At 37.2% G+C, this 14,318-nt stretch overlaps 1 protein-coding gene across 2 annotated transcripts in view; it reads right to left on the bottom strand.

The window, feature by feature from the left end:
* Positions 1–1,440: 1,440 nt before the first annotated feature.
* Positions 1,441–14,318, bottom strand: part of igsf5b (immunoglobulin superfamily, member 5b) — a 32,075-nt gene continuing 19,197 nt past the window's right edge. For both annotated transcript variants that reach the window (XM_051864078.1, XM_051864077.1), the window contains exons 4-9: positions 13,231–13,524; positions 10,516–10,632; positions 9,693–9,717; positions 7,463–7,557; positions 5,929–5,993; positions 1,441–4,881 (exon numbers count right to left, since the gene is read on the bottom strand). In XM_051864078.1, the coding sequence (XP_051720038.1) occupies positions 4,774–4,881; positions 5,929–5,993; positions 7,463–7,557; positions 9,693–9,717; positions 10,516–10,632; positions 13,231–13,524 (704 nt within the window). In that variant the 3' untranslated portion in view covers positions 1,441–4,773. The remainder of the gene's footprint in view (positions 4,882–5,928; positions 5,994–7,462; positions 7,558–9,692; positions 9,718–10,515; positions 10,633–13,230; positions 13,525–14,318) is intronic.

The following is a 14,318-nucleotide window of genomic DNA, read 5'->3' as shown; positions in this document are numbered from 1 at the left end:
TTCATTCTGAATCCTAAAAAAAGTGTATCACGTTTCCACAAAAAAATATTAATCAGCACAACAGTTAACATTCATAATAATGAGAAATGTTTCTTGATCAGCAAATCATCATATTATAATGATTTTTGAAAGATCATGTGACATTGAAGACTGGAGTAATGATGCCGAAAATTCAGCTTTGACATCACAGGTATAAATTTTAAAATCTGTTAAAATAGAAAAATTTCACAATATTACTGTTTTACTGTTTTTTTTTTTTTTTTTTTGATCCAATAAATGCAGTCTTGATGAGCATAAGGACTTCTTTCAAAAACATAAAAAATCTTACCGACTTCAATTTTTTTTTGAAGCAGTAGTGTCTGGTTTGCCTGTGTTTTTTCTGCCCTAAGACTCTTATTTTGATGTTTATTTAAATTTCTCGTCCCTGTTGTAAGGACCACCCGTCGGCCCAACAACGGAATCCAATGGCATGGGTGAAGGTATAATGAGTGTTTGTCTTTTAAGTGTTCCTGTGAAGTTCACTTAATTTTTAGAATTTAGTTTCAATTTTACTTTAGCTCTGTGCTTAATCTGACTCCAAATTCAAATTATATTACATTTATATTGTGTTTCTAAACTTTTTGTTATGTATACATTGAGATATTTGATTATTCTGGGTATCCCATACTTTCAATTATTCGTTCATTACGGACCCGATGCCGCACAGTAGAGATGGGACAGTGTGAAAATTTCATATCACGATTATAGTGACCAAAATTATTATGTGTCCCACCCGCAAATTACACCTGTGCTAGTATGCTTAGCTGTTTCATTGTAGTGTTTTTCCAATGTTCCCGAGTTCCATAGTGTTTTGTTTTGAATAATTAAAGACTACTTTTTCAGTTAGATCCTCAACTCTTCCCTGCCTTCACATGACAGGAATTGACTGTATTTCTGTATTTGTTTTTACCCTTTTGATATTATTGTTGTATAGAATACTGTATATTGCTTGAAAACAGGCATTATTTTTGTAATTTTATTTTGTGCCACTAGGGGTGCAAAAATCACAGTCTTCACTTTTTAAACCATGTCTTAATTCCTTATACCAGGAGCGTCCAATCCTGCTCCTGGAGGGTCACTATCCTGCATAGTTTATGCTGTGTTCACACCATGTTGTATTTACCGTAATTGCTTGATGACAACCCAGGATGTTAACATCCTCAGACTCAGAATTATACACTTTAATGGCAACACTATTAACCCCTTAGCATTTTCTGTAAAATATGCCTAAGACAGCTAAAAAAAGGCATATCAAAAGTAAATTGCATGCTGTTCTTGAACCATTTAGAGTATTTTCATGGTTTTGGTATCTCTTGAAAGGTATGTGTACCGCGGGCGGTACAGTGGAACGCTAACAGTTAATGTCATTACTGTATGATTTGAGTAATAAACAGACAAAACCACAATACAACAAGTAAGTCTTTATGCAAATTACTTATTAATAAACTTATACATTTATTTAACAGGTCAGAAGTTATTAAGCTTTGTGCTAACTACATTAAACTGTATTGTATGTCTTTCATTTTTTAATTCAGATTATTCTTGCATTAAGACATTACCAATAGTCAATCAAATATAAGTTCTTAACTATATTTTACTGCTGAAGCGCTGACATTTTGTTCCTGCATGACGTTGCAGTGGTCAAGTCGAAGCTCTCAGAAAATTCCATAATTACAAGTTCTACATTGACAAACACTTTTTCAAGTCAGAATTTTGTAATTACGTAAATCCAACATGAACACACCTTTAGCTCAAATCTTAAAGGGGATCAGTCATAACCCTTTTCACAAGATGGACTGTAATATAAGTCTCTGTTGTCCACAGAATGTGTCTGAAGTTTCAGCTCAAAATACCCCACAGATCATTTATTATAACTTGTCAAATTTGCCCCTATTTTTGGTGTGAGCAAAAAACATTTTTTAGTGTGTCCCTTTAAATGCAAATGAGCTGCTGCTCCCGGCCCCCTTTCCAGAAGAGGGCGGAGCTTTAACAGCTTGTGCTTCGGTTGCTCAACAACAACAAAGCTGGAGAATCTCACGCAGCCAAAATGAGGATTGTCAGTAACAGTGTTCAGCCTTACATTGTTCAAATCGGAGTCGACACTGATGGAGAGACTCAGGAAGAAGTTACAACTTTTAGAATGACACTGGATGTTTCTGAATGGTTAGTGGATAAATTTATGTAGTTTCTGTGGAGTTGATTCAACTCATCAACTAGCATGTGCCATCATGTTAATCTTTTGTGCAAATCCAGCATTGAATTTGTGAAGCAGTCCAGCGTAAAATGACAACATGGCAGCAAAACTCTACTAACAACACTCAAACATTTGCCATGGCATTAGAACTGGTACACCGTTGTTGCTTCCAAAAACAAAATGGTGGCACTGTAGGTGGAAACATACAGATTAAGGGGTGGTTATATTACAGTAAGATCCCCTTCTTACGTCAATAGGGGAGCGAAATCTGAGTGGCTTGTTTTTTCACATGCTTGCAGAGAAAGGCTTACCAAAACAAAGTTACTGGGTTGTCCTTTTTCACGTCTTCTGGGTTGGTAGTTGCACCGGGGACCCGATTATAGCACTTAAACACGGAAAAAGTCAGATTTTCATGATATGTCCCCTTTCACTAAACACAACTGAACCAGCTAATCAAGGTCTTCAAGATTACTAGTAGAAACTTCCAGACCAGTGTGTTGGAACAGGTTGGAGCCCAACTCTGCAGGACATTGGCCCTCCAGGAACTCTAGCTAGGAACTTTGTATTATTTTGTTGGCAAAGCCTATTTTTATTTTTGTCACACGCTGAGTATACATTTTTGAGCCTGCATGAGTAATTGGCGCAAACGTGTTGAGTTTCATACCTCAAGCTTCAAGGAAGAACATTTGTCCCCCAGCAAAGTTACTGTTGGTTTGGATTTGTCGGTACGCATTCACTGTGATGAAACTCTGGGTTACTTGAAGTGTATTTAGTGAGACAGGGCTGTTCACTTTGGGAAGCGAAACAAGGCTTCAAGTGTTCTGCTGTTATCCTGAATTCACATGGTGGTCATTCTCTGAACTTCTCCCACTCCCACATGAAAGAGAACACTATAGATCTCAATTGTAAAGCTGTTCTGCATTTCCTACTCATCTCATCAGTTTTTAAGAGGCACAAATCTGCTAATTAGGTTGGCCTTAATTATGCTAACAGCACCACGTCAAGAGCTCCTGTCTCCAATTCCCTTTGATGGCCAGTCACTTAATACAGTGGCACCTAACTGACTTTGGAAGCACTTAAATGCCCTGTTGTAAGGACGCACTAGAGTAGATTGCATTTCAATCACAGAGAAGACATGCTAAGTTATTCATCAGCGTTGCAGTGAATCGCGCGGCACAAAGTAGGCTGCAATTGTTTCAAAGTACCGTGACTGATTCCAAAAGGGTTCATTCAGCTGAGGTCAATTACATAAAGACTGAATCATTGTTTGGAGGCGAAAACCTTTATGCGGTGGCTGGGCTCTAATATGCATGAATAAATATTTATGCTCATGATTAGATGCTTTCATTTACATGATTGCAGCCAGTGCCTGCTTCTAATGCTGTATGTGCCAGATATAGCAAAAATGTGACACACTGTAACATTCACTGTACATTAGTATATGGAATCATTAGATGCAAATGTGATATCATGAATGTCTTTTTTTTTTTTTTTTTTTTTTTTAATCCTTTAAAAAGATTTTTTTTTAAATGTTTTCTACAAATGGATGCATATTAAAATGGAATAGGGAACAAATTACACTTTCACAAAACGATTACAGAAAATTTGTAGAAGAATACCACATTTGTTATCTAACATGTCTCAAATACTGCCTTGCAACAACATTTTCTCAGAACAGAGCGAGGCAATCAAGACATCCTCTGTGGGAAATGCCAAAACAAGAAGAGAGCGGGAGAGAGAAGAGAAACAGACTTCAGAAGCAATGATGCAGAAGTCTTTGAAAGACAAACAGTGGCCTGTGTAAATCACCCCAGAGAAACAGTCTGCTTGACCCTGACATCAATCCACCACTTGTGAATGGCAAATGAAAACCTTAGTAACACAAGCAGGTCTAGGAAAGATAACACTGGTCTGGAGACCCAAACAAAAACAAAAGGGTTATGTTATCGCCCTCTCATATCACAACAGCTTTGTGTGACTTACTGAGGGTGTCCCTAATTTATTCAGGAGTTGCCATCCATGACTGACACACAGCCAGAAAAACACGAGAAAGAAAATCGCACATTTCTCCTAATTTGAACGCTAAACCATCTGAGAATTTTTTTGGGGGGAATACGCAAGGTTTTTACGCAGTATACCATTCAATATGTGAAGTACAGTATACGGACTATAACACTTATTTTCTTTTCGAAAAAAAAAAAATGCCAATACCGTTATCAATTCTGATGTGCATTATTGTGTAAAATGTTGATCCACAAAAATAATTTATAAAATATTCCAATTGAAAAATAATGCTAAATAATTACATAATGCTAATGCTAATGACAATGTTTGCATGCAGTTGACATCACCGCAGGGCTCATATGATTATGTCATATGTCCCAGTCCTCTTGACATGCCAGCCAGTGAATCTTCAGCAGATATGACCTCTGTAGAGTAACAGTAAGGTCAGATTGAATTTGTGGCTTCTCACTGAACAGAAAGCTGGTCCAAAACAGCAGTATGTAAACAGCCTTGCTTGCAATGGGTTGACCCTGAGGTCAAACAGTAGTGACCCTTCGGACTGTCTTCTTTGCTTCATTGCAGTACAAGTTCGAAACATCTTCCTCTTTATGATTTTGATAGCTGAAAATGACAATATCGGGAACCTGTTGAGGAACAATATTTGATGAATGAGCCTTTTTTTACTGACTATTCCAAAATAAATGTTAAAGACCCCCTGTGGTGAAAATCAAGTTTTTAATGTTGTTTATATGTCTGTGTGGTGTGTGAGTATTTTCTCTTTAAAACTACAAAGACAGTTTCAAAAACACGGTCTGAAATCGCTGGTGTTTCTATAACGTCACAAACTACCTTGTAACCAATCACGTCAACGTGCTGGCAGGCTTTAGCATATCATTAACCATGACCGTTTACCTCAGTAAGTTGACCAAGTGGATCTCTGAGCTGGCATAAGCGAGTGGAGGCGGGGCCAGTTTGCATATTCATAGATCATATATTAAATGAAGCAAGGGTGTAGAGTTACATTCAAGCTATTTTAAGGCATGAAGAAATTTTTCACAGAAAAAAACTTTGTCATTTTGGTGATTAAAGATGAGTTTTAAAGGATAAAATTATTGACTAAGTGGGACTTTAAATAAAACTTTATACTTTTAAATGCTTGGTTTACACTGGAATATCTTAAGTTCCCATACATGAGAAGTTTTTAAAAATCTAATCAAAAATTTTGCATTTATTGAAATTTATCATCCTGAGATTGTGGTCCCCCAATGTCTATGATTGTTATGGCCTTAGTAGCTTCAGCCTGAGGTGAAAAAATATGATTTTTTAAAAGTTCAACAGTAACCATTTCAAATAAAATGCTTGATTGCTTGACAGGTTGAAAATGACCCAGCATCCAATTACCATTAATCAGAAAACTCTGCATTATGAATTATTTAAACATAATGGGTTATGGAGGTGAAGCTCATTGTTGCACCATAGTACAATGACAGAAAGTAAAGGGCATTTTCAAAAATAAAAAAGGATTACATAAAGCATTTACACAGTGTTTAAATGTTTGACTGAATATTCCTTCACACAGCAATAGATCAGCGTTTTCCCAAGGTGTGGGGCAGAAGACTTTACACTGAGGTGTCAGAAAACCCACCACTAGTTTTGAATAATGCAGAGGCAGTAATTCTCTCTCCTCTTACCCGTGGAGGGCTGATGATGTGTATCGTGCTGTCAGCTCTATTCCTGAGGTCACTGTGTCCTGAACCTGCAGGGTGAAGAGCAGTTGTGTGTGACTTTACACTGCCTAAAATCTTACAGACAGAACTTACACTGTCCAGTGTGCTCTTACTGCGGGACAAATATACAAACATCATATTATGTATGCTTGTCTCTTATCCAGTAAAATATCTAAAGCAAGATATATTTACATATTAAGATAGTGTGGCTTGTTTTGTGGTCTTTTTAAGAAATCTTTTAAGAAAAGGAGATCTCTTCAAGAAAATAAAAAAATTAAATGTACTTTTTTTTTTTTTTTTGCTGGCAGATTTTTTCCACTTGTTTTAAGTGGAATCCTGACTAAATATATTGTTATTTTATTTTAGTTAAAATTGATTTAATTTCAAGTAATGAAAATGTTTTTTACAGCTTTAGTTAAAGTTTAGTTAAAATGCCCCCAGTATGCTATTTTAAAGGTTCCTAGTTTTGTTTTGTTGTCTCCTACAACAGGTTTTCATGCAACCAGGTCAAAAAATGTTCTCATAATATTTTGCAGCATCAGCTCTTTTCTCACAGTGTCTGAAATGATTTAATCTACTCTCTAAACCCCGCCTTTCTAAGAACCTGCTCTGCTCCGATTGGTCAGATAGCCCAGTCTGTTTTGATTGGCTACTCTACTATGATTGGTTAGATGGCCCAGTCTGTTGTGATTGGTCAGAATCCAAACGTGCATTACCATATCTGAATTTCAGCTCTGGATCTTCCTCAGCACTTGACACACAGTGATACGAACAATAATGATGGCATCAGTTTTACCGTATTAATTCCAGCACGAATCCTCATCCTTTGAACGTGCATGTAAAGTGAATTTGTTTCACAGCACAGAAAACAGTGTCTTCTCGACATGCTGACAACATGAATCAATCTCTTCTAGTCTCAGCTACAACTACAGTGTTTGAGGGTCAAAGTAGACATTGTTCATGGCTGGCATTAGGCAAATTTGTTACAAACCTATTTATGTTCAAGCAGGAAGTAAGACTGGAATTACTGACGACTCGTTTCAGGCAGTTCAGAATCGGTTCTTTTTTCTGGGACTGGGTGACAATAACTCTGCATTTTATCTGCACTTTGATCCTTTAAACTTTACAGACCTTTTACATTCACAAACAGCTATATTACAAACTACATGAAAGGTAATATCTGAAAAAGCATAAGAGGGGCACTTTAACTATAATAACCCTGAATCATTAGAACCATTTTACCTATTTCTATAAAACAGGATATATTTACACAAGAAGCAAAACTGCACAAAATATTGGCAATATTTTTACACAAAGTGCAAAAAGCCATTATTGTAGCAAAGGCTTTTTTGTTAGTGTATATTTGATATCCTATAAAGTATGTTGCCTTTTTGTTTAATTTCTGTGAAAATATATTAAATAAAGCAGGAATTATCCCCATATAATTTTGTTTAACACATCAGGGTGTTCTGTTGATTCTGTATTTTGGTGCTATTACTTGTTACGTCTTCAGCGTTGTATCCTGGGTTCACGTTTCCTCTGGTTTCATCAGCAACGCACCTCCTCTCACTGCTTAAAGTCCATAAAGAGGAGCTGGAAAGACAAATGCAATACAATAAACAGTTTTTTTTTTTTTAATACAACATAAGAGTCAGTGGCTATGTTGTTCAGAATGGAACGCTAGAGTAGGGGCTTGACATGAACTTTTTTGCTCACCAGCCACTGTGGCTAGTGGTTTTCCAAAGTTACTAGCCACTCAGCATTTTCACTGCCTTATAGATAGTTTTTATATTATCTCATAATTTGGCAGCAGGTATATTAGGCTGCTGTCACTTTAAGACCTGACACACGGATCCATTACACTGTTACACATGCGTTTTTTTCTCAACTGTTTACGTTCGCTTAAAACATAACTGACTGTGTTTACATGAATACTCGCCAAGACCGGCATTTTGACATTATTTTGTGTGTATTTGACTGTTTAAGTGCAATAAGCAGCGACTTTATGTACGCGCACCTTGGGTGTGAGCACAAAATCTGTGGAAATTAATAAAATAAATGCGCAATATGCGCAATCCCATGCTGAAATTCAAGCCCTGTAACACCAACAATATTCATCCAGAGCAAATGAAACGAGTGAGTGAGAAGAGGAGGGTTTGTGTGTCGACTCGCTGTCAGAGAGATAAGAGAGAGAGAGAAAGCGCAGCTGGTATCGTGTGTCTATTCTGTGGAATATGAGTATTGGAAGCATTTAACATATTTCAGTGTCAATATGCATCGATATTTTTGACAACACTACATTGCACTTACACCGATCAGGCATAACATTATGACCACCTTCCTAGTATTGTGGTGGTCCCGCTTTTGCTGCCAAAACAGCCCTGACCCATCGAGGCATGGACTCCACTAGACCCCTGAAGGTGTGCTGTGGTATCTGGCACCAAGATGTTAGCAGCAGACCCTTTAAGTCCTGTAAGTTGCGAGGTGGAGCTTCCATGGATCGGACTTGTTTGTTCAGCACATCCCACAGATGCTCGATTGGATTGAGATCTGGGGAATTTGGAGGCCAAGTCAACACCTCAAACTCATTGTTGTGCTCCTCAAACCATTCCTGAACAATTTTTCCTTTGTGGCAGGGCGCATTATCCTGCTGAAAGAGGCCACAGCCACCAGGGAATACCGTTTCCATGAAAGGGTGTACATGGTCTGCAACAATGCTTAGGTAGGTGGTACGTGTCAAAGTAACATCCACATGGATGACAGGACCCAAGGTTTCCCAGCAGAACACTGCCCAAACCATCTTCCTAATATTGTGTTGCTTTCTCTTTTGCTGCCAGTTCTGATGCTCACATGCCCACTGTTGCTGCTTTCGGCGGTGGACAGGGGTCAGCACGGGCACCCTGACTGGTCTGCAGCTATGCAGCCCCATATGCAACAAACCACGATGCACTGTGTATTGACACCTTTCTATCAGAACCAGAATTAACTTCTTGAGCAATTTGATCTACAGTAGCTCGTCTGTTGGATCGGCCCACACGGGCCAGCCTTCGCTCCCCACGTGCATCAATGAGCCTTGGCCGCCCATGACCCTGTCGCCGGTTCACCCAGTGTCCTTCCTTGGACCACTTTTGATAGATACTGACCACTGCAGACCGGGAACACCCCACAAGAGCTGCAGTTTTGGAGTTGCTCTGACCCAGTCGTCTAGCCATCACAATTCGGCCCTTGTCAAACTCGCTCAAATCCTTACGCTTGCCCATTTTTCCTGCTTCTAACACATCAACTTTGAGGACAAAATGTTCACTTGCTGCCTAATATATCCCACCCACTAACAGGTGTCGTGATGAAGAGATAATCAGTGTTATTCACTTCACCTGTCAGTGCTCATAATGTTATGCCTGATCGGTGTAGTTTATTATTTCAGATGCCTTTTTAAAAGACTATAATTGAAAAATGTATATTATATATAAAATTCAACCCACCAAAGTGGCTAGTAGGAGTGACTGCGTTACACACCACTGCTGAAATACACCCGCATCAAGCCCTGAGTGCAACAGTAGTGTGATATATGATTGTACATTATGCCTGTACCGTGTTAGTGTTAGCATTTTAGAACTGGGAAAAGTAGATGATGTGGAGTGTTCAGAAAGATTAAGCCTTCTTTTCATTCAGAAGAGAAAAGTCTCAAAATGTACAAAAACAACTCTTACCTCTCTTACAAGTCTTACCTGACTTTATTTTCAGAGCTCAATTCTATAAAAAAAAAGAAAAGAAAAAAAGAAAGAATAACATACGTACATGTAACTTGATATTATTGTTGTAGCCTCAGGCAGTACTAGTCAGCTAGCAAGCCTGAACAGTAGCTATGACATCTTAAATCCAGTTGCATTTGACATTCACTGTCCACTGTATATTACAATAAAATAAATATTAAAAATAATATATTGCAAAATATTTACAGATCAAAATATGGTTTTTTAATATCATGCTATAAATGTTATAACCCCCTATGAAACATAATATTCTCAAAACATTATTTTATCAAATACATTCATATTGAACATTTTAGTAGTGAGACATTTTTAAACAATCCCATGCTGAAATCTGTCAGTATGTAATACCTCATGTACAAAATTGAGCTGTAAAAAGTTTGAACGGCATTTTAAAGTACAGAGAGAGTGCTGTAATATATTCCCATTTTTTTCACAGGTGCTAGTAGAATATCTCTTTAAATTAACCACTAATAATGTGTGCTTTAACAAATAGTAAGTAAAGAAAGATAAAAACAATGACATTGTTAATAGGTTTTCCATCTTTAACGGTATATCCATTTTCCTAAATGATGTGTAAGCAGTTTGGATGGCAGGTGAATGATGCAGTAAAGCCTTTAAACTGCCCTTTACTGCTGACAGCTCAACCTACTACAATGTGTCCTTGCTTTTGGTTCAATTTATGGCAAGCTCTGAAAAACTTCTCTCTTCATTGGTTTGATAACTTGCAGGAGAGTTTTAAAAGGAACTTTTAGGAGAAATATAAATTGGATTTGCTTACTTGTCAGTTTTTTTCTATAGCACAAGATGAGGATGAGCACTGCCAGCAGAATGATCGTACACACTGACACTATCACGGCGATCACAACTGTGTAGTCCTCTGTAGTTTGCGGTGCCACTGCAAAACACATTTGTACATTTATGGCCACTTAATTTATATGCACAAAAAAACGGGCCTAATGCATTTAATCAGTATTTTTGTGGCCATGAGGAGAAGTCGTGTTCCTGGATCAACATATTTTATTGACCCTGGAACAACATTTCTGTCCAAAAACATGCCCTAACCCTATCTCTACTCCTAAACCTAACCCTACCCATAACTTATCCCTAAAATCAGAGAGAAATGATAGGTGAATAACACCGATGTAGAAGCACCTATCCCTGGTTGTAAACCTAGACTTGACAAAAACTGTAAAATTGTCCCTTAAATCTGATGTTGTTCCAGCATCAACAAAGACGTTGATGCAGGAACATGTACTTTGTGAAATCACGTTTGCCATCATATAACACATGCAGTATCTATACAATAAGACTGAATTAAATCAAGCGAAAACAAATATCTAAACAAAACAAAAGAAATCTTTTTCAAAACTATTTAGCTTTTTTATGATTTTAATATTGAAATATCATGCAGCGGTCCCACTTTATATTGTCTTTAGTTACTATGTACTAACTTAATAATTATTAATAAGCAATTTAATAAATGTTTATTGTTTAATTATTATTCATTAAACTTATCAATAAATGTTCATTTATTAAACATATTAATAAATGTTAATTTCCAACATACTTTGGGTTCATTTTAAGCAAGCAATACAGTAATTTATAAACAATAGTTAAATAAAAATAAATAAAGTTTAAATAAAACTACCCAGCAGGTTGGGCAAACATTTAACCCAACCGCTGAGTTAAAACAGCCCTATTGCTGGGTGTCCATTTTCAACCTAACTTGGGTTGTTTTTAACCCAACATTTTTTAGAGTGTATGTACAATGCATTTATTGTGTACATACATGTTTTTACATTGTATTTATATTTAAATACCTGCTTGTAATTACAGCTGCAATTAATTTCTGTAATTACATCTATAAGTACACTGTTGACCTTCCCTTACGGAACAGTTAGTTCATGCGTTCATGACCTCAAGGCTAGATTACTGTAATGCTCTAGTGGGTGGTTGCCCTACATGCTTAAGAAACAAACTCCAGCTGGTCCAAAACACAGCAGCTAGAGTTACTAGAACCAGGAAGTATGACTATATTAACCCGGTTCTGTCAACACTGCACTGGCACCCTATTAAACATTGTATACATTTTAAAATCATGCTAATTACTTATAAAGCACTAAATGGTTTAGCTTCCCAGTACATGAATGAGCTCTTAACACATTATAGTCCTTCATGTCTATTGCTATCTCAGAATTCTGGCCAGTTGATAACACATAGAATATCAAAATTGACTGCAGGACTGCGGTAGATCTTTTTCCTATTTAGCACCTGAACAGTCTTCCTAGCGTTGTTTGAGAGAGAGTGTCTGCTTTCCAGTTTAAATCTAGCCTAAAAACACATCTCTTTAAGCTGGCATACACATAACACATTATCAATTTATATTTTCACATCCGTTAAAAAATTGCTAGGCTGCACAAATTAGGTCAGCCAGAACCGGGAACACTTCCTATAACACCCGATGTACTCATTACATCATGAGAAGAATGGCATCTAAGCTAATATTAGTCTCTCTGTTTATCCCGAGGTTACCTAGTCAGCCGTATCCAGATCAGATGGAGGACCTGCGTCTAGACACGACCACAACACATCCCTGAAATGTTAACTAGATTGTGTCAACTAGATCATTCCCTGTGAAGGCCTCATCAATATGACAGCCAGTGGCACAGATCCCCAACAAACTGTTTCCATACCGGCGTGATGAATCCGATCTTCAACTAGATGGATCTGGATTAAATATTTTGACTGTTGCGATCCCAATCGGACTTATGACCTGTAACACTGCCTGAATCATAATCATGCACTGTTCATTTGTTGACCAGAGGAGAACTGGCCCCCTGATTGAGCCTGGTTTCTCCCAAGGTTTTTTTTTTTTTTCTCCATTTTTGTCACCTGATGGAGTTTGGGTTCCATGCCGCTGTCGCCTTTGGCTTGCTTAGCTGGGGACACTTGATTCAACAATATTATTGATCTGTCTGCATTGACACCATTGTATGTGAACTGAACTGAGCTAGACGATGACATCACTGTTTTCTCTAGAGCTGGTGTATAGATAAATGAACTAAACTAGTAACTAATGATTTTTACAATGGAATGAATCAATACTCAATTTATTTAAGCTGGACAATGACACCATTTTCTTCTAGAGCTGCTGTGCAGCCAAAATTATTTCCCTGTTTACTTGACTTACCTTTTAACCCACTTCTAAACCTACCTATACCACCAAACCTATCCTTAACCTTACCTGTATCCCACCTAGCATCACAAGTGTTTTGCAATACAATAAATACACTGTACCTAAATAACTTTATGTAAGTACATAGTAGTTAAAGACACCTAATATAAAGTGTGACCCATGCATCTTTTTTTGTGTTTTAGAATTTAATTTGAAGCTGAAAGACATAGCTGTCCTCATAGAAAACAAAGTGATCAAACTAGTAATGCATATTTGTTTATTTTCACAAGGAGCTCATTAATATCCAATCACTCTTACCTACAGTCAGATTGACTCTGCTGGTTTGGTGGGCTAGAGCGGCAGACACAGACGCCCAACACTCCACTGTGATGCTTGCCTCTGCTTTTATCTGAAGCACACTGCTGGAGTTGAAAAGGCCGCTGGGGTCCTGAAGACTGCTGGTGTTGTAGTCGCCTCTGTCCACAGTGGTGGTGTTGACCAGCCAGGACACTGAAGGGCTCGGATACCAGCCAATTGCTTGGCAATGGAAGGTGACAAGCATTCCTTCTTGAACTGACAGGTCACCCTCCAAAATCCTGACATTTCCCTTTTCTAGATTTAAAACAAGACATTTTGAGTTATATTTCCTCAAAAAGTTGAGATATTTCCAATATTATTATCTCATCATAAATGTTATGATGTTTTTGCGCACTCAGATGTAGAGTGGCCCCAAAAGTATTTGGAAACTCATGCCAAACATATATTAATTTCATTGCATTAAATGACAAAACATCATGCAGCAAAAGTCTGTAAAAATAGGGTCCAATGTACTGTTAATATGAAGGTACTTTCCATATAGATTCCGTATCGTTTTTTTTTTCCACCCGTATTTTGAATTACGCAGTGCATTTTGTTTTAGGGTTAAAAGAAGAAGTCCTGGCAGAAAATTACAGACTTTTTTCTTACAGTGAAACTAACACCTGTTTTATCATTTAACCCTGCAAAGTCTGACATATGAAAAAAAAAACAGAAATTTATGTGTGTGTGTAATAGTTTATTGAAACTTTAGACAAAATATGTAAATACTATATGAGCTTTTATGGCTCATATAGTATGAGATCTTTATAACAGAATAGCAAACTTGTGTAAAATGCATATAAATATCAGTTGTCACTCTACATCTCTTAATAATATCTCTTAGAAGGATGATTACTTTTAAGTTCTCTAGTTTTAATTGTGGGGTGCAAAACATATAATGCAATGCAAAATGATTACTGCACAGATAAACATTCTTCAAATGCCTGATGTATCATATTTGATACTCGCATTGAGTAACAGTTATTCTTAGGTTCACCTTTTAAAAATCAGTAAAGATTTCAAAAAGATATGTGAACTATGACCTGAAG

This window comes from Ctenopharyngodon idella, chromosome 15 (genome assembly GCF_019924925.1).
Source record: "Ctenopharyngodon idella isolate HZGC_01 chromosome 15, HZGC01, whole genome shotgun sequence".
Taxonomy (NCBI): Eukaryota; Metazoa; Chordata; class Actinopteri; order Cypriniformes; family Xenocyprididae; genus Ctenopharyngodon; species Ctenopharyngodon idella.
The sequence above is the reverse complement of the archived record's forward strand: the minus strand, read 5'-3'. Positions and strand labels throughout refer to the sequence as shown.